General features: G+C 50.5%; 2 protein-coding genes across 2 annotated transcripts; both read left to right on the top strand.

Annotated features, from left to right (window-relative positions):
* The first annotated feature begins 4,181 nt into the window (after positions 1 to 4,181).
* On the top strand, positions 4,182 to 5,108 carry LOC135998334 (olfactory receptor 14A16-like). Its single transcript, XM_065651477.1, has one exon. It carries the CDS (start codon positions 4,182 to 4,184, stop codon positions 5,106 to 5,108), a length of 927 nt encoding a protein of 308 aa, XP_065507549.1.
* A 19,578-nt stretch (positions 5,109 to 24,686) lies between these two features.
* On the top strand, positions 24,687 to 25,601 carry LOC135998333 (olfactory receptor 14C36-like). Its single transcript, XM_065651476.1, has one exon. The coding sequence runs from the start codon at positions 24,687 to 24,689 to the stop codon at positions 25,599 to 25,601; it is 915 nt and encodes a 304-aa protein (XP_065507548.1).
* The last annotated feature ends 1,788 nt before the right edge of the window (positions 25,602 to 27,389 follow it).

Genomic DNA, 27,389 nt, shown 5'->3' with positions numbered 1-27,389 from the left:
TACATTTGGTGTGCATCTACTTAAGCTAAATGACTAATATTGAACTTGAACTGGGCTCATCCACTGACCTGTGAGTAGTAAAACCATTGCCATACAGCTCGCTTATTTAGCAGGGAGCACTCAAAGTGGCCTCATCCAGGCTGTCATATTTATAGAATAAAGTGGTTGACTCATAGTCAAATTGCATAGAGTAGGAAAAGTCTGCACGAGACTCCCTGCACCCACAAGTTACCAGCATTCAGTTGCCGTTCTGCTTCCCTGTGGGTCTCCTGGAAGGAGTTCTTGGCCTGGCTGTGGCTCAGGCCCTTCCCTCCTCTGCAGCCTGGATCAAACTGCTGCGGGTTTGGCTGGGGGGTGGTCGAGTGCACCTGCCACACTCCACCCCCTTGACCACAGTCAATCCCCTTCATTCTCTCATAGGGTGGTAGTGTGGTTACCTCTTGCCTCTACATCATAAATACATGCCATGTTGTAGTTCAGTGGTAAGAGTCCAATTGTTTGATAAACTATTTGGTTTAAATGCTAATATCATCTATATACAGTGTTAGCATGCATGTGAACTTTTGTTTGAGCAGATAGCTTCAATAATATAGAATATCACTATAAATTTTATTATCAGGGTGTTTGTCACAACAAATAGAGATCCTTTGCTTATATGTGTACTGGGCTTTTATACATAAAATTATTGTAAGTAACAAGCACAATAATGTTAGAGTTAACAGAATTACAACTGGATGAAGCATCGCATTCAAAGTTCCTGTTGTGGTCGGTGACCATCCAAATGGAGTCTTCCGCTTTAGTCCCAACAGGACATGATGTGCCTTTAGCAGCAACAGGATGATATATTGTACTTTGATCTTACGGGAAGCTGCAAGACAAAAAGATGAAATAGACTGGTCTCGGCAGCATTTGCCAGACAGGTTATGCCATTAGACATATGGGAAAATCCATTGTGCACTAATTCTGCATTTTATAGCATCGCTTTTATCTTTGTCTGTAGGAATCTTAAGGATATCTGGTAAGGTGTCTTTATGATTCTTCACAGGCCTATTATCTAAACACAGAGGTTCTACTTGTGGTTCATGTGCTTTTCTACATCCCAGCTACAGTGGCTTGAGTGCCCTTACAATACTCCACCTCGCCATTCTTGCACCATTCCCATGTATTCCACTCCCCTCAGTCAAGAAACTGCTTCTGTTGGGGCCAGCAAAGCCCGAGATGTTCACTTGGATTTGTGAGGTGTAGTACAGAGCAATTTATAGAGGTACATAATAAACACATACAGGAAGAGGAATAAACATATCTGTACAGTGATGCTTTAAATCAGGTGTTCCATTCATTTTATCAAGGAATTAAATGACCCGTTCATCCAGGCATCATCAGTAGATTGCTCCATTTGATGCACAAAGTCTTGGAGATGTTAAATGTTGTCTTTCATGTTGGCTGATTCGTCACTTACGTTGAAGCAACAGATGTTTTTAAAATTGAAGCAGCTTTTTCAGCCATTACCTGCTGAGGGAAAACAATAATATAAAACATTAATACTAAAAATCACTTAAGATGGTATAACTCAATAATACAGATACCAGGGTTGTCATACTGGTAAAACATATTGTCAAAAGATCTGCAGCTGTCGGTCTTCCCTTAATGCAAAAGTCAGATGAGTTAGTTACAGTAGAGGCAAACCAAATCTAAATATTTACATGGAGAGATATCAGCAAAGGAAGGAAGATGCTCAGACAAGAGCAAGGTGGGGCAGCAGGGGGGATGTCTCCAGCCTGCAGGGAAAGAGGTGCAGGGGATGCCACACCATAGCACAGGCTGTCATGGAGATGATCAAGGGATGTAAAGAGGCTGAAAGCCCCCAACAGACATGAGCTCCTTCTCCCCTTAGCGATGGCTGTTGTCGCCACCTCTGATGCCTGTGAGGAGACACCTTGTCCTTAACAGCACAGGGGCCTCATGGCCTCTTTGTCCCCAGTCAGGAACCTGGGAGGTGTTGGACCATAGTCCTGCCCTTGGCCTTGCACAGCCCCACATCACACTGTCCCAGGAAGAGCCCTGGGCAACGTGGGAGGGACAGGATCTGCCTTCCCAGGGTTGGGGGTCAGGGTTAATGAAACACATCCATGTTTACTGATCATCAGAGAGACCTTCACCTTGCTTTTCCTGACCTGTCATCTCTGCCTCCAGTTTTTTTTAAGCAGACCGTAGAGATGGTTTCTCAGTAGTGTTCCTCAGTGCGACCCATTATCATTACAAGAAACTTTGCAGTTTGAGGCTGATTTTCTCTTCTTGAGAGGTTTCTTCAATTGCCTCTCAGTGTCTGAGGTCCACGGACTCAGCACCAAACCCACCAGAGGGGTCATTAAAGTGCTTTGGGCTGCTCCTGTGCTGCTGAGCTGGGCTGGGCTCCTGGGACAGAGGGAGCTCATGGCAAGTGGCAGCACTGCAGAGAGACAGCTCTGCCGAGGAGCAGCTCCTCTGCAAAGCGCAGCAGGGCTGAGGGCACTGCCTGGGGATCTCAGGGAGACCAGCAAGGCAGAGAGAGATGAAAGGTGGTCAGGATTGGTAGGATGACTGAGGGCTCACTGGAGGAGAAATATTTGCAGCCTTTGACATGGTAAGTCTCTGGGTGCAGGGCAATGCAGCTGTAGCTCCTGGAGATATCTCCTAAAGCTGGAACAGCCACAGCTTGTGGGATCCCTATGGAGGGGACTCTTGTTCCAAAATTTTGAAAATCAAAGCAGACGGTTTTCCACAAAGGGTGCCCAGGGCTGTTCTGCAGGGCAGGGTCCCTGCACCCCAGGGCTGTGCTGGGACAGGGACTCTGCTGTCTGCCAGGGTCAGAGCTCAGCCTGACCGGGAGATCCCCACAGTGCTGTGGGGAGAAGCTGTGGGTGGAAGCAGCAACCTCTGCCTGGACAGAGTCCTGCTATGGAGTGGGTGTTGTGTGTGTCAGGGATGTTCACAGCTCCAGATCACTGCAGGACATTCCCAGGAGGCTTTTAAAGAAGCACAGCAAGACAGAGGCTTTGTGAAAATGACGGATCTTATTCTATCATTCTCATACTCTGGTTTGTCTATGTGGCCAAAGGGACACAGAAATAAATGTCTCAGCTCAGGAGGGTGCACTGAAATTCCAAATCTGTTACTCTTAGCAGTGAATAAACCTGTGAGTATCAGAAATCAACACATCCTGGCTTCCAGACAGCATCAGAATGACTCCTTTGCTCCTTCTCTGCAGATGGCTGCTGGGTGTTGTCTGTTGGGCAATGATCGGACTGTCCCTTTAGCACATCCCATCTTCAGGAGCCCTGACTCTGCTCTGCCTGTCCTGCTGGGCTCACCAACTGCCCCCAGAAAGGCCCAGCTCTGCTGTAGGATGCCAGGAGTGCTAAGCCTTTCCTTGGGGTCCGCAATGTCCTGCCAGAGTCCTTTGCTTCTGTCTGTGAGGGGTTGTGTCCTGCTCTCTCCATCGCATCTCCACCTCTGGGCTGGGACAGAGAAGAGTTCTCAGATGTGCCCTTTCAGACAGGGCTCCCCTGCTCCAGAGTCCAGTTGTTTGGATCAATTAGAGTAATTTGTGTGTAATGTAATTTTCAAGGCAGCACAAGCTGAAGCACAGACAGATGAGTAAAATCCTGATGCACACTTCTGCTGTCTTACTCCATAATGAACCAGATAAAGCTGAGCCTTTTTTGCCTCTCCTGTATCTAGATTCATCACATTTTCAATCACAGAAATGAGGATTTCTACCCCTAAAAATACCCCGCTCACCTGATGTGGTGATGGAAAATAAGAAAACCACAGATAAAATATTTATTAAAATATGCTAATTGTCTCCTCTGTAGCCCAAGCCCTTGACAGTCATGAGCACAGATATTAAACGTTTTCATTGAATGTGGATTACATCTGCCACTCCTTGTGAATGTCAGAGCTGTCACAAACCAGCTCCCATGACACCACTGCAGCAGAGCAAAGCTGGCTGCTTGGCAGCACACGGGCACAGGTCCTGCTCCTCACAGCACACTCTGCCAGCACACCCCAGAGAAAGGAAATGTATTTCAGTTTGGATGATATCTTTAAAAAATGGTGTGGCTTTGCTAAGAGAAGTCTGTCCTAATCTTATGTTGCTTTTTCTTTTTTTTGAACAGAGCCCACATTCCAACAAACAGCATATGTCCAACAGCAGCTCCATCACCCAGTTCCTCCTCCTGGCGTTCACAGACACACGGGAGCTACAGCTCTTGCACTTCTGGCTCTTCCTGGGCATCTACCTGGCTGCCCTCCTGGGCAATGGCCTCATCATCACCACCATAGCCTGTGACCAGCACCTCCACACCCCCATGTACTTCTTCCTCCTCAACCTCTCCCCCCTCGACCTGGGCTCCATCTCCACCACTCTCCCCAAATCCATGGCCAATTGCCTCTGGGACACCAGGGCCATCTCCTTTTTGGGATGTGCTGCACAAGTCTTTATGTCTCTCTTTTTCATTCCAGCAGAGTATTCTCTCCTCACAGTCATGTCCTACGACCGCTACATTGCCATCTGCAAACCCCTGCACTACGGGACCCTCCTGGGCAGCAGAGCTTGTGTCCACATGGCAGCAGCTGCCTGGGCCACTGGGTTTCTCCATGCTCTGCTGTACACGGCCAATACATTTTCACTGCCACTGTGCAAGAGCAATGCCCTGGACCAGTTCTTCTGTGAAATCCCCCAAATCCTTCAGCTCTCCTGCTCAAACTCCTACCTCAGGGAAGCTGGGCTTCTTGTGGTCACTGTCTATTTAGTGTCTGGGGGTTTTATTTTCATTTTTTTCTCCTATGTGCAGATCTTCAGGGCCGTACTGAGGATCCTCTCTGAGCAGGGACGGCACAAAGCCTTTTCCACATGCCTCCCTCACCTGGCCGTGGTTTCCCTTTTCATCAGCACTGGCATTTTTGCCTGCCTGAAACCTCCCTCCATCTCATCCCCTTCACTGGACCTGGTGGTGGCAGTTCTATACTCAGTGGTTCCTCCAGCAGTGAACCCCCTCATCTACAGCATGAGGAACAAGGAGCTCCAGGATTCAGTGTGGAAACTGATAACTGGACATTTTCAATAACAAACAGCCATAAACTCTCATCCTCTGCATAGCACTTATAGTGTAACTCATTGCAGGCTCAACCATTCTTGTTTTGTTGGTGTTGTGTTGGTGTTTTGTGATTATGTTGTCATTCCTTTCCTAATTCAATGTATGCCTTTTTTTCTCAACAAGTGTCTATGGAAATGAGGAGCCCTTTTCTCTCTGTTTTTAAAAAGAATATATGGCCCTGCAGTGTTTTGTTTTGTTTTATTTTTCCCCTGAGATCTTCTTTTAAGGCCTTTTTGGAGCTGCAGGATCAGTTTCTTCCCTTCTGGTGGAAGGGAAGAGAGTCCCAGCCTGGCAGCACTTCCAGGGAGCAGCAACACTTGGTCTTCCAGAGATGTTCTCGTTCCACTCCCACGCTCTCCTTCTCATCCCTTGTGTTGGTGCAAGACCTGAGTGCTCTGGCAGCTTGGTCACCGTCCTGCTGTGTGTCAGTCCTGTGAGTGCAGGCAGGGACAGGCAATGGGCACTGCTGTGACGGAGCTGGCCTCAGAACAGCCTTTCCAGAAAGAAAAGTCATCTCCTATGGGCAGGGCTGGAAGGTTTAGCTCTTCTTCAAAGCTTCTCTGTAGAACATGCTGAAGTGACATGCAGATGCAAACACCAGTGTACAGCTGAACAGTGTGTGTGCGGGTCTGGGCACTCAGCAGTGTCCTCTCACAGCCAGGCGTCCTGCCAGAGACCTGCAGGACCAGCAGAGCAGGGTCTGGGCTGTGCCCCTGTGCACTGGACACCCCATGGAAGCTGCCCTAGGACATCGTCATGGACTGGCCCCTTAAAAGCACCATTTCCAGCACTGGCCTCTCACCCCAGCTCACAGAGGTTGTTCTTCCCTCCATGGATGGACACTGAATGAGTAGGTCAGCAGTCCATGCTTGTGTTGTATAGATGAAATGTAAGCACGCACATCACGTACGTGAAGTGACATGAACACAAGTGAGCACAAACAACCATCAATCCTTGGGATTCCATGAAGGCCTGTGGCACAGACAAGGTCCTGAAGTCACTTCATGTTGGGAGGAACACCCCATGGGAAATCACTTGAATGCAGCACTGGGATGTGCTTCCTTGAACTGAGGTCCCCGTGTCCATTCCTCATGACATGGGACATCTCAGATGAGTGCAGAGCAGGGTGACACACCACAGGGCTGAGGTGTCTCTCGTCCCTTTGGAGTGGCAACAGGAGGCCAGAGGGACACTGTGACTCCTGCCTCTGTGAGTAAAAGGGACAGACTCTGTCTCTGATCATCCCTGGGTGCACAAGGAGTTCGCAAGGCTGGCTCAGATGACAGAACCTGACAGAACCTGACATTTCTGTGTGTGACTCCAGGAACAACCCCTCCTGGGTCAGTGAGATTCATCTCAGCTGCCTTGGACAGGCTCATTGGAAGTCCTCCAGTCTGCTATGTCACCCTTGCCTGTGATTCTGGATTGTGCTGTCCTAAGTACCATAGAAACTAGAATGGTTCTGGGGTCCTTAGAAAATGCAGACCTCCAACCCATCTTCAAGAAGAGCACGAACAGGAACTGGGAGAATAACAGGCTGGCCACCCTATCTCCCTCCCTTGGAAGGAGATGGGACACGTCCTCCTGCAGCCATTTCCAGGAATGTGAAGGACAAGGAAGGGATTGCTGAACCCAAATGGACACGAGAAAGAAAGGCATGTTCTGTACAGGGTGTTTGCAAGGCCTCAGACATGGTCTCCTCTGGACAGAGTGGTGCTGATGGGACTCAAGAAGTGGATGCTGCGTGGGAAGTTGGCTGAACCATTAAGCCTAAATATCATCAGTTGTACAAAGTCCTCCGTGCAGCCAGTTACCAGTGTCATCCCTCAGTGACCAGCACTTGGGCCAACGCTGTTGAACGTCTTTATTCTCCCCTTCTATGATGTAACAGAGTGCACTTTCAGTGCCTTTGTGGATGATACAAACCTGGGAGGAGGCCTTGAGCAACCTCCCCTGGTTCACCCTGCCCTGAGCAGGTGAGTGAGACAAGATGAGTGAGACAAGGGCTCTCTTCAAACCTGAGTTATTCCGTGATTTGAAATAATTTTTGACTTGGAGATGTTTCTGGAGAGATAATAGGTAGAAGAATAGTAAAAAAATAAAAAAAGGCAGAAGAGGAGATACAGGAGATGTTAATATAAATACAGCAGTTCCAGTGAGGAGTGCTTTTCACCCACATTGTTAGTAGGAAATATATTTGACAAATTTGAACAAGGAGAGGAAGCAAGATGGGTGTCTACCGCCTGCAGGAAAAGAGGGGTAGGTGTAGGAATGTGTAGAGCACACTTCAGTCTTGGTCAGGTGCTGGGTGCTAAGGACGGGGATGGATGGGTGTGGTATTACGAGGTCGGTTGTGTCTCAGAAACTCACAATCCAGTAAGCAGCATGTGGCTGTGAAGGGGACTGTGGGGTCAGTTCTGTCTCTGGAGGTGACAGCCCAGCAGCAGGGACATGGCTGGGAAGGAACCTCCGCATAAGTACCTACAGGCCCTACCCAGGAAGAGGCCTTTGAGATGGACTGTCATGTCCATTCTGCCTGAGAACATGATGGGACAGCAGCAGGGACATGGTCGTGTCTGTCAGAGAAGCTGAAAGGCCAGCAGCAGTCCTGGGATTTAGGAGATCATGGTGAGGTGACTTCTCTCTGGTCAAGTGGAAGACCACAAGAAGACTAGCAGGTTGGGTTCTCTGCTTGAAGAGCAATTTTTGAGATGGTTGAGTTTTCCTTAATAGCAGAAAAAAGCAAGAGAGAGAAAAAAAAGTCACAAAGTGCAACTTGGAAGATGGAGACTGGATATGAGGAGGAAGAAATGTCACTGGAAGGACAGCGCTGTGGTGCAAGTGGTCACCCAGAGGGAGCTGGATCAGCCCATGGTTTTGTGCTCCAAAGAACAGCTAGTTAGGGTGCAGACACATCAGTGAAGGGACAGAAATACTGGCGTGAGAGCAGGTGGGGAGGCGAGATGGGTGTCTGCAGCCTGTAGGGAAAGAGGGGCACGTGTAGGACCATGTAGAACAGCCTGTGATGGAGATGGCAAAGGGCACTGGCGAGGCTGGAAGGGACCAACAGAACCCAGGTCTCTGTCCCCTTGGCCATGGCAGTTGTCTCTGCCACTGAGGCCTAGGAGAAGACATGTTGTCCTCATGGCACTGGTGCCTCGTTGCCTCCTTGCAGCCCCATGGGGAAGCTGGAAGTTGTTGTACAAGTGTTGTCCTTCTCTCGGCCTTGCACACCCGCATCCCACGGTCCCAGGAAGAGCCCTGAGCCGTGTGTGAGGGACAGGATCCCCCTTCCCATTGCCTGGAGGTCATGGCTTCTCCTTTCTGTTTCAGAAAGCAAACCAAGCAAACTCTCCCTGGGAGTTACATCACTTTTCTTTACATCAGATTCACCCCTGAACTTTGCACCTGGTTGTTACAAGTTTTCTGCATTTAGCAAATGTGACACCCATCTACAGGAAGGGCTGGAAGGAGGATCCGGGGAGCTACAAATCTGTCAGTCTGACCTCAATGCTGGGGAAGGTCATGGAGCAGATGATGTTGAGTAACATCACACAACACTTACAATAGAACCATGTGATCAGGCCCAGTCAACATGGGTTTATGAAAGGCAGGTCCTGATTGACCAACCTGATCTCCTTCCATGACAAGGTGACCCAGCCAGTAGATGAGGGAAAGGCTGTGGATGTTGTGTATTTAGACTTCAGTAAAGCCTTTGACACCGTATCCCACAGCATTCTCCTGGAGAAGCTGCAGCTCATGGCCTGGATGGTGTATCTGTGATGGATAAAGAACTGGCTGGAGGGCCGGGCCCAAAGAGTTGTGGTGAATGGAGCCAAATCCAGTTGGTGGCCAGTCACAAGTGGAGTCCCCAGGGCTCAGTAGTGGGACCAGTTCTATTTAATCTTTATCAATATTCTGGACGAGGTGATCGAGGGCACCCTTAGTAAGTTTGCAGATGACCCCAGGTGGGTGGGAGTGTTGATGTGCTGAAGGGTGTGAAGGCCACACAGAGGGATCTGGACCAGCTGGATCATTGGGCTGAGCCCAGTGTCTGAGGTTTAACCACACCAAGTGCCAGGTCCTGCACTTGGGTCACAACAACCCAAGTCAGCGCTACAGGCTTGGGGAAGATTGGCTGGAAAATTTCCTGGTGGAGAGGGTTATGGAGATGTTGATCAACAGCAACTGAACATGAGTCAGCGTGTGCCCAGGTGGCCAAAAAGGCCACAAACAGTATCCTGGCTTGTATCAGGAATAGTGTGGCCAGTGGGACTAGAGAAGTGATTGTGCCACTGTACTCAGCAATGGTGAGGCCCCACCTTGAATCCTGTGTTCAGTTTTGGACCCCACATCATAAGAAGGACATTGAAGCACTAGAGAGAGTGAAGAGGAGGCAACGAAGCTGGTGAGGGGCTGGAGCACAAGTGTGACGGGAGTGGCTGAAGGAGCTGGGGTTGTTCATACTGGGGAACAGGAGGCTGAGGGAAGGGAGACCTTCTCGCCATCTGCAACTGCCTGAAAGGAGGTTGGAGCATGGAGGGTGTTGGTCTCTTCTCCCAAGTAACAAGTGATAGGAGAAGAGAAAATGACCCCAAGTTGTGCCAGGGAAGGTTCAGATTGGATATTTGGAAAAAATTCTTCCTGGAAAGGGCTGTCGGGCATTGGAACAAGCTACCTAGGGCAGTGTGGAGTCACTATCCCTAGAAGGGTTTAAAAGGCATTTAGACGAACTTCTTAGGGACATGGTTTCGTGAATAGAGTTATGTTATGGTTAGACTCAATGATCCTGAGGGTCTCATCCAACTGAAATAATTCTATGATTCTATGATATAACTGGAAAATTCTTCTATCACTTCTTCGAAGTGCTCTTTACATACCTGCTTCTTTACCTACAGTCCTGAAACTTATCTAATTAAGTGTACAAGTCTTGAACACTAGTTGTAAATGACAAAAGTGACATGGGTCTATCATTCTTGTCTGATACCTGCCAGTCCCAGGCAAATATCTCAGGTACACGGGGGCCTCTCGAGATTTGCGCTGGGTGCTTATAGTGAGATCATGGAGCTCAGCCCAAACACCTGAGAACTGCCCTCAGAACTGAAAAACCAAACCACCACCGTGCTCACATGTCCCCTCAGCGCTCACCTGGACTTCTGACCTAGTCATCTGGTGTCCTTCCATGGGGTGAAGAACAAGCTCTCTGAGTCGTGGTGAGAGGACAATGATCAAAATGGTGGCTGCAAGAGGCAACAGCCCCAAGCTGGCACCCAGCAGCATGACAGACTGTTTCCATGTCTCTCTTGCACACACACTGTGTCCTGCTCTTCTCCTGGGACATCCCATCTCCCCACAAAGCCTTTTCCTAGGGAAAGCACACCTGCACTGGCCTGACTGCCATTCCTGCACCCTGTCCCCGTGCTGCCCACAGCCCCTGAGCTGGGGGTTTTGCTCTGTAGATCAAGTGGGCTGTGGTGCCCAGGCTGTGGTGACTCTGCGGGGCCGTACTGGTCAGACTGGGAGGCAGCCCCAGCTGATGGTGGTCACTGCCACTGACCGCGTCCCACACAAAATCTTGGGTGGCCGTGGAGGGTGCTCAGAGGGACCCTGCCTTATTCACCATGTGCGTGGGTGCTGGCCACCAACAAGCAACTGCTTAACAACCAGCCCGAAGTCCCTCGAAAGCCACACTGGGACCCTGATCCCATCACACTGAGCCCACAGAGAAACAAGCCAAACAATGAGCCTCTTGAGAGTCTATTCCTTAGGCCTGTTCTTTAAAACAACTCTGGAAAAAGACCTAAACCCTCAGCCACTGTGCTAAGGAGATCCCCTTGCTGCTGGAGATGCTGTTCTGAGGCCAGCTCTGTCACAGAACTGCCCATTGCCTGTCCTGATCACAGGACCGACACACAGTTCAACTGCGACCAAGCCCTGGAAGCCCTCAGGCCTTACAGCAGCACAAGAGCTGAGAAGCAGAGTGGGGAAGTGGAAAGAGGAGGACTCTGGAAAGAACAAGGCTGGTGCTCCCTGGCAGAGCTGCTCTGCTGGGACTGTTTCCTCCATCTTTGCCCACAGACAGCTTGTATTGAGCTTCACATAGGTTGCAGAGGAAAGATCTCAGACAAACTGTTCACTGCGGGGTCATTTATTTTGTTTAAATACAGAGGGAGCACGACTTCTCATTTACAAGGTCTATGACTTGAACTATAAAGGTGGACAGAGAATTAGAAGTGGGATGAATAATAACATTTCTTTGTGGGCAATATTATCATAGCTAAAAAAGCAAAATGAAACAAGCCTTCCCTGAACTCCAAACAATCATCCACAACTACAAAATATAACAAAGACAGGTTGGACCTGTCACAAGTTATGTCATGAGTGATATGCAGAAGATGAGAAGTTTAATGACTTTGAAAAGAATCCAGCCATCAGTTTTCTCAGGGCATCCTTGAGCTCCTGATTCCTCATGCTGTAGATGAGGGGATTCACCGCTGGAGGCACCATCGAGTACAGAACAGTCACCAGCAGGTCTAGGGAAGGGGAGGAGATGGAGGGGGGCTTCAGATGGGAAAACATGGCAGTGCTGACATACAGGGAGACAATGGCCTGGTGAGGGAGGCACGTGGAGAAGGCTTTGTGCTGTCCCTGCTCAGAGGGGATCCTCAGCACGGCCCTGAAGATCTGCACATAGGACAGGAGGATGAACACAAAACATACAAAGAATCCAGAGGCACCAAGTATAACAAGCCCAACTTCCCTGAGGTAGGCACCTGAGCAGGAGAGCTTGAGGATCTAGGGGATTTCACAGAAGAACTGGTCCAGGGCATTGCCCTTGCCCAGTGGCAGTGAAAATGTATTGGCCGTGTGCAGCAGAGCAATGAGAAACCCAGTGGCCCAGGCAGCTGCTGCCATGTGGACACAAGCTCTGCTGCCCAGGAGGGTCCCGTAGTGCAGGGGTTTGCAAATGGCAACGTAGCAGTCGTGGGACATGATGGTGAGAAGAAAATACTCTGCTGAAGTTAATAGGACAAAGAGAAAGAGCTGTGCAGCACATCCAATGTCGGAAATGGCCCTGGTGTCCCAGAGGGAATTGGCCATGGACTTGGGGAGAGTGGTGGAGATGGAGCCCAGGTCGAGGAGGGAGAGGTTGAGCAGGAAGAAGTACATGGGGGTGTGGAGGTGCTGGTCACAGGCTATGGTGGTGATGATGAGGCCGTTGCCCAGGAGGGCAGCCAGGTAGATGCCCAGGAAGAGCCAGAAGTGCAAGAGCTGCAGCTCCCGTGCGTCTGTGAATGGCAGGAGGAGGAACTGGGTGATGGAGCTGCTGTTGGACATTTGCTCTTTCTTGATATGGAGGCACTGTTCAAAAAAATGAAATGAGAACTTAAAATGCGGGAAGACTCCTCTTGGAAGGCCACTGCATCTTTTCGTAGTAATCACCCCACTTCAAAGGCATTTCCTTCCTCTGGTCTGTGCTGGCTGTAAGGAGCAGGACCTCTGCCGGTCTGAGGCCAAGCAGCCAGCTTTGCTCTTCTGCAGTGGGGACATGGGAGCTGGTTTGTGAGAGGTCTGACATTCACAAGCAGTGTCAGATTTTATGCACCACTAATGGAAAAGTTCAATGTCTGCACTCGTGACACTTAAGAGTGTGGGCTGCAGAGCAGAGGCTTAGCATGTCATTATTATGATTTTCTGTTTGTGTTTTTAATTTTCCACCATCACATCTCATGACTGGATTTTTGTAGGGGTTGAATTCCTCATAGATATGACTGAAAATTTGGGAAAACCCAAAATTGGACTCACACTGGAGCAGGGGAGCCTTGTTTTAAAGGGAAGATCTGCAAACTCTTCTCTGTCCCAGCCCAGAGGTGGAGATGTGATGGAGAGAGCAGGACTCGACCCCTCACCCAGAGAAGCAAAGGATTCTGGCAGGAGAGTGCGGACCCCAAGGAAAGGCTCAGCACTCCTGGCATCCTACAGCAGAGCTGGGCCTTTCTAGGGGCAGCTGGTGAGCCCAGCAGGACAGGCAGAGCAGAGTCAGGGCTCCTGGAGATGGGATGTGCTAAAGGGACAGTCCGATCATTGCCCAGCAGACAACACCCAGCAGCCATCTGCAGAGAAGGAGCAGAAGAGCTCCTGAACAGCCCCTGCTCTGCCGCCTGGAGCTGTCCCTGCCTGCAGCTGTGTCTCTGTCCCCAGGTCTCCTCCTGTCAGTGTCACAGACCCCATCCCAGCCACTGTGTGCTCAGCTCTGTCCTGCAGACCCCTCCCAGAAGCCGGGCACTGCCCAGGGGCAGCTCTGTGTGGGCCGGCTCTGATGGGAACATCAGACCAGCCCTGATGAGGCTGGAAAAGTCATCCTGATGCTGTCTGGAAGCCCCGGTGTGCTGATTTCTGATCATCACAGGTTTATTCACTGCTAAGAGTAACAGATTTGGAATTTCAGTGCCTCCTCTTGAATAGAGACATTAATTTCTGTGTCCCTTTGGCCACATAGACAACCCAGAGTATGAGAATGATAGAATAAGATCCGTCGTTTTCACACAGCCCCTGTCTTGCTGTGTTTCTTAAAAGCCTCCTGGGAATGTCCTGCAGTGATCTGGAGCTGTGGGAAGCCCTGAGCCATGCAGCACCCTCTCCATGGCAGGAACCCGTCCAGCCAGAGGTTGCTGCTTCCATGCAGAGCTTCTCCCCATAGCACCGTGGGGATCTCCCTGGGCAGGCTGAGCGCTGACCCTGGCAGGCGGCAGAGTCCCTGCCCCAGCACAGCCCTGGGGTGCAGGGACCCTGCTCTGCAGGACAGCCCTGGGCACCCCTGGGTGCTCAGCTGGCTTCACAGCTGTTCAAAATCGCCTGAGAAGATCCCTGTCCTTTCAGATCCCAGCAGCTGTGGCTGTGCCAGTTTTAGGAGATGCCTCCATGAATTCCAGCTGCACTGCCCTACACACAGAGACTTACCATGTCAAGGGCTGCAAAGATTTCTCCTCCACTGAGCTCTAAGTCATCCTTTCAATCCTGACCACCTTCCAGGCCTCCCTGCCTTCTCGTCTCCCTGAGATACTCTGAGATGCCCTCAGCCCTGCTGCGCTTTGCAGAGGAGCTGCTCCTGGGCAGAGCTGTCTCTCTGCAGCGCTGCCGCTTGCCATGAGCTCCCTCTGTCCCAGGAGCCCAGCCCAGCTCAGCAGCAGAAGAGCAACTTGAGGCATTTAATGACCCCTCTGGTGGGTTTGGTGCTGACACCATGAACCTCAGACCCTGGAGGAAGTTGAAGAAACGTCTCAAAAAGTCCAAGTCAGATTCAAACTCCAAAGTTTCCTGTAATGTTAATGGCTCCCACTGAGGAACACTACTGAGGAACTGACCCCAGGGTCTGGTTAGAGAAGGAAACTGGAGGCAGAGATGACAGGTAAGGAAAAGCAAGGTGAAGGTCTCTCTGACGATCAGTAAACATGGATGTGTTTCATTAACCAAAGGGCCAAGCCCTGACCCCCAACCCTGGGAAGTCAGATCCTGTCCCTCCCACGTTGCTCAGGGCCCTTCCTGGGACAGTGTGATGTGGGGCTGTGCAGGGCCAAGGGCAGGACTATGGTCCGACACCTCCCAGGTTCCTGGCTGGGGACAAGGAGGACATGAGGCCCCTGTGCTGTTAAGGACAAGGTGTCTCCTCACAGGCATTAGAGGTGGAGACAACAGCCATCGCTAAGGGGAGAAGGAGCTCATGTCTGTTGGGGGCTTTCAGCCTCTTTACATCCCTTCATCATCTCCACGACAGCCTGTCCTATGCTGTGGCATCACCTGCACCTCTTTCCCTGCAGGCTGGAGACACTCCCCCTGCTACCCCACCTTGCTCTTGTCTGAGCATCCTCCTTCCTTTGCTGATGTCTCTCTGTCCTCCCCAGCTGTTCCTTGAAGCACAAAGCCTTGGGCTGATGCAGACTCCCTCTGGGTGACCTGCTCTACCACAGCACTGCCTTTCCACTCACATTCCTTTCTGCTCATGTCCAGCCTGGACCTCCCCAGCTGCACTGTGTGCCATTATTTCCTTCTCATGCTCTTTCTCACTATGAAGAAAACCTCCACCATCTCTGAAACCACCCTTCAAGCACTCTCAGGCTACTCCTACACTGCTGCAGCCTCCCCAGTGCTGCTGGGCCAAAGCAGCCCAGGTCCCTCAGCATCCCACACCATGTGCACAGGGTCCTGAACCCTGCCTTGGCAGAGCCCTACACTCTCCAGTTCCTCCCTGCTTCTCCAAACTGGGAGCTGCACACTGGCACACACTCGTGTGTGGGGGGTCATACCAGTGCTGAACCGAATGGGATGAGAACTCCAGGTGTCTGGGTCCCCACGCTCCTCCTCACGCAGCCCCGTGTGCAGCTGCCTTGTTCATGGTGACCGTGCAGCACGGGCTTGTGTGGTGGCCCTTGTAGTGCCCAGGCCCTTCTCCTCAGGGCATGCCTGGCAAAAGATGCCATGTTGGTCTGGAGGAGTGTGATTCCTCTTGAGGTATCCTGGCCTATCTCCTTGCTCAAGTGGTGCTTTAGGCACCCACTTTTCTGACACATTCAGTCTTCATCAGGAGATTCTCTAGATCAATAGTTATTGGAGATTGTTAATACCAGCTGTTCTGGCAATGAGGGCATTGGGAGTGGGACGGAAATATAAGAAATTTGGCTTTATGACTATTTATTAAGGAAATGCTCACTGTTTGGCTACAGTTCTGAAATCTCTCTAATCATCCACACCAGACTGGAAGCTTTTAGCAAAGTGCTGCAGAGAGCAATTGGCTTGTAAGCGCATTTTGGATGTTAACGAGCCCTCTGCTGCCATGATCCTGAACTGCAGCTGCTGAAAGAATGAACAAACCTCTAATGAAGGGAAAGGCAGAAACAAACCCCAAGTTTCTGAGGGTGTTTGGGACCCCATGAGCGGCCATCGCTGACACAAGCAGTCCCTGTCCCTGGAGTCTGGTGAAGGAAAAGCCTGGAGACAATGGTCAGAGGTGGTAAAGGCAATGTGGAGACAATGGTCAGAGGTGGTAAAGGCAATGTGGAGGTGGCTCTGGTGCCACATCAGCCCTTCATGTTTGTTTATCATCAGAATGGCCAAGCCCTGACCCCCAGGGCCTGGCTAAGGAGACCCTTTCAGTCAAATGTTTCTCAAGGCTCTGCCTGTGGTCACTGGGAGGGTATTTGTGGTTTGGGTGTGGCTTTGGTGCCAAGTGCTGTTGCTTTAACCACAAGGCTCTGGTTTTCTGAGGATTTGGCAATGCCTGTGAGGTCCCCCAAGCCCATTCAGCTCCTTTCATAGACCTGGCAATGGTCACCAATCACCTGAGCTGTCCCAGTCCCAAACTTGCTTGAATCCTCAATTTGGATCCATGCCCCAGCATTGAAATGCACACGTTTCTTCTGCTGCTGCTCTAAAATAAAAAAAGAAAAATCAATCTATTCCACATTAGCATGATCAGCCCATGGTCTTTAGGTCTTCTTCTTTTAACACACTTACTGCTACACATAGACCCCTATCTTCCTGCACTCCCATGTGTGTCACAAACCTTTCACTCTTGTCCTCCAGTAATGGGCCAACACTCCAGGAGGCTGGTGCTTCCTCCAGGCTCATGGATGATTCCTGAGGACCATGCAAGTGTGGGGAGTGTAAGAGAGGAGCAGAGCAAGATCAGCTCATGGACTGTGCCTGAGCACAGCCACCCCCAGCAGCAGCCATTCCCCATCTCCCAGGCACAGCCATGCCCACAGCATCCAAATGTCACTGCCATATATGATTAGTCCAAGAGAAGCCTGCCTTCTTTCCAGAATCACCAAAAATCTTTCTCCTATTCCCTCTCCACCCACAGATATCAACCACATTCCACTTGCAGGCTCAGACATGGTTGTAAGGATTTGCTGAAGTCATCAGTCATCACCCTTTTTTACCTCACATCCCCTGACAGATGGGGGGAAATCCCGTGGGCAAGGCTGCTTGAAGGTAAAGGGGTCCAAGATAGTTGGTTAGCATTCAGGGACTGCTTCTACCAAGCTCAAGATCAGAGCATCCCGACACATAGGAAGTCAAGGAAGGGAGCCAGGAGACCTGCGTGGTTAAACAGGGAACTGCTGGGCAAGCTCAAGTGGAAGAGGAGAGTTTACAAATCATGGAAGGAGGGGCTGGCCACTTGGGAAGAATATAAGGCTGTTGTCAGAGGATGTAGGGAGGCAACTAGGAAAGCTAAGGCCTCCTTAGAGTTAAACCTGGCAATAGGGGTCAAGGACAACAGAAAGAGCTTCTTCAAATACATGGCAGATAAAACTAACACCAGAGGCAATGTAGGCCCACTGATGAATGGCGTGGGTGCCCTGGTGACAGAAGATACAGAGAAGGCAGTGTTACTGAATGCCTTCTTTGTCTCTGTCTACTCTGCCGGAGGCTGTCCTGAGGAGCCCCGTACCCCTGAGGCCCCAGAGGAAGGCAGGGCAGTGGAGGAGTTTGCCTTGGTTGATGAGGACTGGGTTAGGGAGCAATTAAGCAATCTGGACATCCATAAATCCATGGGTCCAGATGGGATGCACCCACGGGTGCTGAGGGAGCTGGCTGAAGTCATTGCTGGACCACTCTCCATCATCTTTGCCAAGTCTTGGGAAACAGGAGAGGTGCCTTAGGACTGGAGGAAAGCAAATGTCACTCCGGTCTTCAAAAAGGGCAAGAAGGAAGACCCGGGCAGCTATAGACCGGTCAGCCTCACCTCCATCCCTGGGAAAGTGATGGAACACCTTATCCTTGGTGCCATCTTAAGACATATCAAGGCTAAGAGGGTCATCAGGGACAGTCAACATGGCTTCACCAAGGGGAAGTCGTGCTTGACCAACCACATAGCCTTTTATGAAGACATAACAGGGTGGATTGATGATGGCAGAGTGGTGGATGTGGTCTACCTTGACTTCAGTAAAGCATTTGATGCCGTCTCCCACAGCATCCTCATGGCTAAACTGAGGAAATGTGGACTGGACGGTCGGGTAGTAAGGTGGACCGCAAACTGGCTGAAGGAAAGAAGCCAGAGAGTCGTGGTCAATGGGGTGGAGTCTGGTTGGAGGCCTGTATCTAGTGGAGTGCCTCAAGGGTCAGTACTGGGACCAGTATTATTCAATATATTCATCAATGACTTGGATGAGGGAATTGAGTGTACTATCAGCAAGTTTGCTGATGACACCAAGCTGGGAGGAGTGGCTGACATGCCAGAAGGCTGTGCTGCCATCCAGCGAGATCTGGACATGCTGGAGAGTTGGGTGGGGAAAAATTTAATGAAATATAACAAGGGAAAATGTAGAGTCTTACATCTGGGCAGGAACAACCCCAGGTTCCAGTATAGGTTGGGGTATGACCTGTTGAAAAGCAGTGTAGGGGAAAGGGACCTGGGGGTCCTGGTGGACAGCAGGATGACCATGAGCCAGCACTGTGCCCTTGTGGCCAAGAAGGCCAATGGCATCCTGGAGTGTATTAGAAGGGGGGTGGTTAGTAGTTTGAGAGAGGTTCTCCTTCCCCTCTACTCTGCCCTGGTGAGACCTTATCTGGAATATTGTGTCCAGTTCTGGGCCCCTCAGTTCAAGAAAGATAGGGAACTGCTGGAGAGAGTCCAGCACAGGGCAACAAAGATGATTAAGGGAGTGGAGCATCTCCCTTATGAGGAAAGGCTGAGGGAGCTGGGGCTCTTTAGCTTGGAGAAGAGGAGACTGAGGGGTGACCTCATTAATGTTTATAAATACATTAAGGGTGGGTGTCACGAGGATGGAGCCAGGCTCTTCTCGGTGACAACCAACAGTAAGACAAGGGGTAATGGGTTCAAGCTGGAACACAAGAGGTTCCACTCAAATTTGAGAAGAAACTTCTTCTCAGTGAGGGTGACGGAACACTGGAACAGGCTGCCCAGGGAGGTTGTGGAGTCTCCTCCTCTGGAGATATTCAAAACCCGCCTGGCTTTTTTTTACACCTTCCTGTGTAACCTCATCTAGGTGTTCCTGCTCTGGCAGGGGGATTGGACTAGATGATCTTTGGAGGTCCCTTCCAATCCCTAACATTCTGTGATTCTATGATTCTGTGACCCTCTCTCCCACACCACACATGGCCACTCACTGCTGCTCAGGGCCTCTCACTCTTCAGAAGAGGCTTTGAGTTTTTTGGTTCTTCCTGGTGCTTGTTATAATCTTCCTCACTCCCTCCAGAGCTCATGGTGAGATTTCTTTTCCATAACAGCATCTTTATGACCATGTCTTACTAAATGGGTGTCTTTTTGTGAGCATTTGTGCACAAAGAGTAGTCACAGGAAAGCACCAAATACATAAAAACTGATGCCGAGTGAAATGCCATGAAGACCTGATGAGTTACCCCAATTGCTGTGTCTTTCCTGAAGGAGTCTGTCCCAAGAAGGGCATCCAGCTTCTGCCACTCTCTGGAGAGGCACATGAGCAGTGTCCATGCACTTGGGGAGGAACAGGGTGATTTTTGCCAGACCACCCTTCATCTGAACCACTTAGTTATGTACTTATGGATGGGGTGTCATGCCTTATACTGCAAATACCTATTTGATTGGCACCGGCAGTGGGGCTACCACAGATGCAGACTGCTGTGTTGCAGATATTTATATGTAGGCAGATGAACCCTTTTCTATTTTTTAAATTATTATTATTTTTAATACTGACACTCTTAGAGAAGTTACGCAAACACTTGAATGATTATTGATGCATTTTAACATGATTATCCACAGAAGGCCCAGCAGCTTTGCATCTCAAGAAATGGGATGCCAGAGGCCAAGGGAAGGATGGCTTGGGCTCTGTCCTGGGATCTGGAAACTGAAGTGTGCGCCCATCTCCCGACACCTGCCCAGCTCAGTGAAGGGTGTGAGAAACTCTGCCAATGAGCTCTGAAATCACAGTCATGACAGGTATCTTATGCCAAGCAGCAGACAGTGTTGTCCTGCCAGCTCAGGATTGGAGCTTCCATCCCTGAAGGTATTTAAAATATGTGTAGACATGAAGCTTAGGGATATGATGTAATGGGTGGACTTGGCAGTGTCATATTTACGACTGGACTTTATGACCTTAAAGGTCTTTTCCAACCTAATTTATGATTTGAGATAAAACCATTTCAATTCCCATCACCCTCAGCTTCCCCCGAGGTCGGCTGTTGTGTGGCACAAGTGGCCCGGCTCTCCAGGCAGGTTGGGCACTGGTTTGGTGCCTGCACTTTAAGTTTTCCCCTTTCTGGGGTAAAAGACCTTCAATGAGAGACAGTTGTAGAGATTTGGGTTGCAGAGACTTGAAGCAGTCCTTACAAAGTCTGAGCAGGCTCAGTTTTGGAGCCATCAAAAGACAGAGACAATCTCAAGGATATTTTTGAAGAGTGGTACTATCACTAATAAGAATAACAGGGAATTCCTTATTCTTGATGATGATGATGAGCTAAAGTTTTTTAACTTCATTCCCAACAGTCGTTCTTGCTTCTCAAAACAGCTGCTATGTTTCAGTAGCTAACCTCTTGCATGGAGTTCTTTTTAAGAGCTTTTTCTCTCACTTATACTATTTTTATCATTTAAAAAGTATTTCTTTGGACAGAATTGCCCTGAAATCACCCCTTTCGTACTTTTTCCCTTTTTTTTCTGGTGTGAGGGGAGGTGACATAGGGCAGTTTTATTTCTTTTTTAGCCAAAGAAGGCCAAGGAACAGATCTCAGGTCAGTGCAAAGGCACAAAGGAATCCAGAGTGTTGAGGTGGTGCACACTGACACACACCATCACCTGCATTTCCAGTCTCTGAAGTCCCAACAGTGCAGCAGAGACTGGAGTTCTGAGATCACTCCATCTGCCCTGTGTGACACATGTAAAATGAAACTACCCCAGCCAAAGAGTTGATTTTGATTCTCTTCACAGCCAGAAGCACCATATGGTTCAGGAGACAAGCCAGGATACCCAACGAGGACTCACATGCTCTGCACTTAAATTTCAGGTGCTCCCGAGAATCTCAGCAGACAAGTTGTGCTGATTCCTGGGTGCAAGGAGCTGGGCAAGAGCCTCGTCTCCATTTCTGTAACGATGGCTTTGCTGCCTGGCTGATGTGCAGACTCTGCACATGGATGCTGACACCTGTTGAGCAACCTGCTCTGTAAGGATGAATGAGGTGGGCATGAGGACAGCAAAAAAGAAGAACTTGGGTTGGGGCAAATGAAAAGGGATGCATAAGATGTCGTCAGGGCTATTTGCGGGCACTTGTAAAGCAGCCCTGCACCTCATGTGAATTATTCCTGTGGTCAGAGAGAACCTGAGAGCTTTGTCTAAATGGAAAACGTGAAGGGGATGAAAGGACAGTATCATTCAGGCTGGATGGGACCTCAGCAGGTGTCTTGACCAACCTCCTGCTCAAAGCAGGGTCAGACCAGACTACTCAGGGCTCTATCCAAACACATCTTGGACACTTTCTGGGACAGAGTGGATGCACACTCCTGGGAAACAGCTTCCAGTGCTTGACTGTCCTCATGATTAGAAAGTTTCTCCCTTTCTATAGCACCTTTCCAAGCCCAACCATCCAGATTGTTTTTCACCCATCTACTTGTATACTGATGCAGACCCTATTATCCTTTCTTGGACACAAGAATATTGTGGGGGATGATGCTGAATGCCTTGCTGACTTGCAGGTAACAGACCACCACTGCTGTCCCCATATCCTGCAACCCTGTCCTTTCCTCACAGAAAGCAAAGAGGATGGAAAGGCACAACCTGCCCTGGGTAAACCCTGTGACCTTCTCTTTCAGACACGCAGAAATGGGGTCCCAGTGGACATGGTCTGGGGCACAGCCCTTAGTTCCCCTGCTCACCCATTGGCCATTTTCGAAAAGTGCACATGATCTGTGAGAGCTGCCAGTGTTCAGGGAGTCCCCCCAGTCTCCATGAGCTTCCAAAGATGTTGGAGAGTATCCTCACTGTGACATGGTCCTGCTGTCTCAACTCCTGGGATGCTGCCCCTACTGCCCCATAGACTGGAAAAGATTGTGTTAGTTCCAGAGATCTCTGACTTGATCCCCATCCACTGCTGGTTGTTCCGCCTCCAGTCACAGAGGCCTGGGAGACCTTGCTGGTGAAGACAGAGGACAAGAGACACCGAGAATAATTCATCCTTTCCCTTACTAAATTCATCAGTAGCCACACAGTGTCTTTGTATCTCCTTTAACAGTTCCTGAAGTAGTAACAGCTCATAATGGGGCCCTTGAATTGCCTTACAGGTCTAGACTGAGTTTTGCTCTGGACTGTTGCTGTGCTTGGAGGCTGCTGCCCTTGAAGACCAGATGAACTAACTTCTGCCACCCTACCTTGGCAGTTTATTCCATCCATGTCACAGCTCTGTCTGCAACACTGGCAGCTCCAGCTCACCCAGTCAGGTCCCTGGCTGAGGGCATTGCCTCACATCTGGGCTGAACCACCCCAGCTGTGGCACCAGGAAACCTCTGAGTCACCCCATGGAAACCTGGTACCAAGTGTCAAAACTGCATGTGTGCAAAGGCTTTGCTTCAGAGCACAGACATGAGATGGTCAAAAGATTGATGAATGTCTCTGTAGATCTAGGAGTATAACCCAGAACAAAATGCCTGAATTCATTCAACTGAAGAGATTCCTCTCCCAGCTTGGAGAAATTAGATCCATTGCTGTAACCTTCCTGGTGTCCTGTCTAATGATGGGACAAGAAAAGATGATTCTCACACCAATTTATTCTATAATACAAAGAACATAATGCTGGAAAGAAGTGTCTGTGCAGAGGAGAGAGAATCAACATCACTGATTACTTCGTGTGGTTTCACAGGATGTGCCTCTGGAGCCCCAGGGACAGCTGAAGGGAGCCCAGAGGGGACAGAGAAAGGGACAACATGGGCTGCTCCTGTGCTGCTGAGCTGGGCTGGGCTCCTGGGACAGAGGGAGCTCATGGCAAGCGGCAGCACTGCAGAGAGACAGCTCTGCCCAGGAGCAGCTCCTCTGCAAAGTGCAGCAGGGCTGAGGGCTCTGCCTGCAGCACGGAGGGCAGAGGAGCCAGGCAGAGAGAGGGCAAATGCAGTCTGGGGTGGGAGGAGTCTGAGAGATCGAAGGGAAATCTTCAACACAGTAAGTCTCTGAGTGCAGGGTGGTGCAGATGTGGATCCTGGAATTATCTCCCAGACTTGGCACATCCCATGGCTGGCGTGGAGGAGAAGGATCTCCTCCTTCGCAGGGATTCCCTGCATGGACAGGGCGTGACAGCTGCCTTCTCCCAGCTGCAGGGTGTGAAGCCGGATGAGCACCCAGGGGTGCCCAGGGCTGTCCTGCAGAGCAGGGTCCCTGCAGGGACTCTGCCAGCTGCCAGGGTCAGCGCTCAGCCTGCCCGGGGAGATCCCAACAACACCGAGGGAGAAGCTGTGGGGGGAAGGAGCGACTCCCGGCAGGGCAGGGTCCTTCTGCTGTTGAGAGGGAACTGTGTGGGTCAGGACAGCTCACCGCTCCAGCTCACCCCCAGGACATTTGCAGAGATTCCTTCTGAAGGACACTGAGGAAGTATTTCTCTGATGGGGGTAATATTAAGTTTTGAGTTTTTTCCACTCTTGGTTGGCTGGGTGGGCAGTGGGACCTGGGAATTTATTTCTCTGCCCTGGAGAAGGTGCTAAGACCCCAGTTCTTGTTAGGATTTGTCAGAGCTGCTCCTGAGCCCCTGCACACACAGAGCTGCCCCTGGGCAGTGGCCGGTGCCAGCAGGTGTGAGCAGGACAGAGCTGAGCATGGGGGACGGGCTCTGTGACACTGACAGGGAGCAGACCCAGGGACAGAGAAACAGCTCCCAGCAGGGACAGCTCCAGGCAGCAGAGACATGGGCAGGGAGAGGGAGCTGCAACCAGAAATGCTGGGGAGGGGATTCAGGAACCCCCCTGCCATCCCCTACAGTGCAGACACATTTCCCAGTGCAACCCTCTGGTCTCATCCCCTCCCCAGCAGAGCCTCTGCCCCAAAGCCCTGAGGTCCAGGTAACGAGTCTCCACCTCAGCAGCTGGATGTCCAGGTGAAGTGTTTCTGGAACATGGTACACAAAAAAGGTGCTAAAAGTATCTATTATACAGTGTCATCATGTGAGTGGCAGCAGCACAGCGAGATAAGGAGAATGTTTGACATCATGCCCGTCTGCCTTTCTGTCCTTGCTTTATTTTTCAGGAGCACTGCAGTGTTCTTCCTTGTTTCTCCACCTGTCCCTGGTGCTCTTACTCTCTGGGGTTGGGGTGGGAATGTGGGTCCATTTCAGTTTTGACACCAGCCCAGGGGGTCTTGCCTCGGAGGTGCATTCATGGAAACTAGGTGCCCAAGCTGCATTTCAAGCTGTGATGACCCGTGTTTGTCATTTGGTAGAAAAGGAGAATTAGCTGACACAGGCCTCCTTCAGGGATGAGGTTTTTCATGAGAAATGGCATGTTTATTTTGCTCAGAGAAGTCTCCCCTAACTTGTCACTGTCTTCTCCTTGCACAGGTCCTCATGTTCACAGGCAGAGCAAATGTCCAACAGCAGCTCCATCATCCAGTTCCTCCTCCTGGCATTCACAGACACACAGAAGCTGCAGCTCTTGCACTTCTGGCTCTTCCTGGGCATCTACCTGGCTGCCCTCCTGGGCAACGGCCTCATCATCACCACCATAGCCTGTGACCAGCACCTCCACACCCCCATGTACTTCTTCCTCCTCAACCTCTCCCTCCTCGACCTGGGCTTCATCTCCACCACTCTCCCCAAGTCTATGGCCAATTCCCTCTGGGACACCAGGGCCATTTCTTATATGGGATGTGCTGCCCAAGTCTTTTGCTTTGTCTTTTTCACTTCAGCAGAGATGTATGTGCTCACCATCATGTCCTACGACCGCTACGTTGCCATCTGCAAACCCCTGCACTACGGGACCCTCCTGGGCAGCAGAGCTTGTGTCCACATGGCAGCAGCTGCCTGGGCCAGTGGGTTCCTCAATGCTCTGCTGCACATGGCCAATACATTTTCACTGCCACTGTGCAAGGGCAATGCCCTGGACCAGTTCTTCTGTGAAATCCCCCAGATCCTCAAGCTCTCCTGCTCAGATGCCTACCTCAGGGAAGCTAGGCTTCTTGTGTTTAGTCTCCTAATAGGATTTGGATGCTTTGTGTTCATCGTGCTGTCCTATGTGCAGATCTTGAGGGCTGTGCTGAGGATCCCCTCTGAGCTGGGACGGCACAAAGCCTTTTCCACATGCCTCCCTCACCTGGTCGTGGTCTCTCTGTTTATCAACACTGGCATGTTTGCCTACCTGAAGCCCCCCTCCATCTCTTCCCCATCCCTGGATCTGGTGGTTTCTGTTCTGTACTCAGTGGTGCCTCCAGCAGTGAACCCCCTCATCTACAGCATGAGGAACAAGCAGCTCAATAATGCCCTGTGGAAACTCTTATCTTAGTCTTTTCTGAAGCAACAAACTGCCTATCTTCTTCTACATAGGAGTTTTAATGAAACTATATACAGGCTCAGCCTGTCATCTCTATATTTTGTTGGTCCTGGTTTTTTTATTGTGATAAAGTTGCCATCCCCTTTCAAATTCACTGTCTGCTTTTCTTTTATAACCGCTGGCCATGCTCTTTTTGTATTTAAACTAAAATAAAGAGCCCTGTAGTGATTTTTTTTCATGGGATCCTTGCTGCAAGGCCTGTTTGGAGCTGCAGGGATGGTTCCTGTGTACATGGGAGGAGGGGAAAAGAGTCCAGTATGGCAGCAGTGCCAGGGAGCACCAGCACTTGGTCTTCCAGAGCTGTTCTTGTTCCACTCCCACAACTCTCCTCATCCCTTGTGTTGGTGCAAGGCCTGAGCGCTCTGGCAGCTTGGTCACCGTCCTGCTGTGTGTCAGTCCTGTGAGTGCAGGCAGGGACAGGCAATGGGCACTGCTGTGACAGAGCTGGCCTCACAACAGCCTTCCATGAAGAACGGTGATCTCCTGAGAAGAGTGCCTGAAGGTTTAGGTCTTCTTCAAAAGCTTTTCTCAAGAACATGCACAAGAAACTGGCCCACAGATGAAACAACAGTGTACAGCTAAACAGTGTTTGTGCAGGGCTGGGCACTCAGCAGTGTCCTCTCACAGCCAGGCGTCCTGCCAGAGACCTGCAGGACCAGCAGAGCAGGGTCTGGGCTGTGCCCATGTGCACTGGACACCCCGCGGAAGCCGCCCCAGGGCATCGTCATGGACTGGCCCCTCACAAACACCATTTCCAGCACTGGGCTATCACTCCATCTTGGAGAATTTATTCGTGAATGACCAGGTCAGAAAACCATGTTTGCATTGTACAGATGACATGCGAGCACGCACATCATGTGCAAGAGATGAGATGAGCCCGAAGGAGCAGAAATGACATCAGCTATTCCTGGGAGTTCCCTGAAGGCCTGTGGGACAGACAGTGTCTCGAGGTCACTTCACATTGGGAGTAACAGCCCATGGGAAACCACCCACTGGGACCTTCTTCCTTGAACTGAGATCCATGTGTCCTTTCCGCATGATGTGGGACATCTCAGATGAGTGCAGAGCAGGGTGACACACCACAGGGCTGAAGTGCCTCCCATCCTTTGGGAGTGGCAACAGGAGGCCAATAGGATACTGTGACTGCTGCCTCTGTGAATAAATTGACAGACTCTGTCTCTGAACATTACTGGGTGCATAAGGAGTCCTGAGACCAGCTCAGATATGGATGCCCAATGGAACCCTGGCATTTCTGTGTGTGACTGCAGGAACAAACCTCAGTGGCCCAGTGAGATTCATCTTAGCTGCTGGGACAGGCTCATTGCAAGTGCTCCTGTCTGCTACATCACCCTTGCCCATGGTTCTGGATTGTGCTTTCAAAAGTGACAGCAGAATCAGAGAAGTTCTGAGATCCTTGGGAAAGGATGATGTCAAACCCATCTTCAAGAAGGGCAGGAACGACAATTTGACGAATTCCAGACTGGTCAGCCTACCTCTGTCCCTGGGAAGGGGATAGGCCGCGTCTTTCTTCACCAGTCTCCAGGCACCTGAAGGACAAGGAAGGGATTGCTGAACCGAAATGAGCGGAAAACCCAATGAGTCACAAGAAATGCTCTGAACCCATTCCAGAGCTTTAGACCCCCAGGAAAGAGCTCAGTGACCGTGCAGCCCATCCAATTGCATCTGTGTCCCTCACTGAGCAGCACAATCAGTGTGGAGTCACCCCATGGTCCTGCAGCC

The sequence above is a fragment of the Caloenas nicobarica genome, chromosome 25 (genome assembly GCF_036013445.1).
Source record: "Caloenas nicobarica isolate bCalNic1 chromosome 25, bCalNic1.hap1, whole genome shotgun sequence".
Classification (NCBI taxonomy): Eukaryota; Metazoa; Chordata; class Aves; order Columbiformes; family Columbidae; genus Caloenas; species Caloenas nicobarica.
The sequence above is the reverse complement of the archived record's forward strand: the minus strand, read 5'-3'. Positions and strand labels throughout refer to the sequence as shown.

Excerpts from the sequence above, each read along its gene's own strand:
- LOC135998334 (XM_065651477.1), top strand. The coding sequence starts at position 4,182 with ATGTCCAACAGCAGCTCCATCACCCAGTTCCTCCTCCTGGCGTTCACA.
- LOC135998333 (XM_065651476.1), top strand. The coding sequence starts at position 24,687 with ATGTCCAACAGCAGCTCCATCATCCAGTTCCTCCTCCTGGCATTCACA.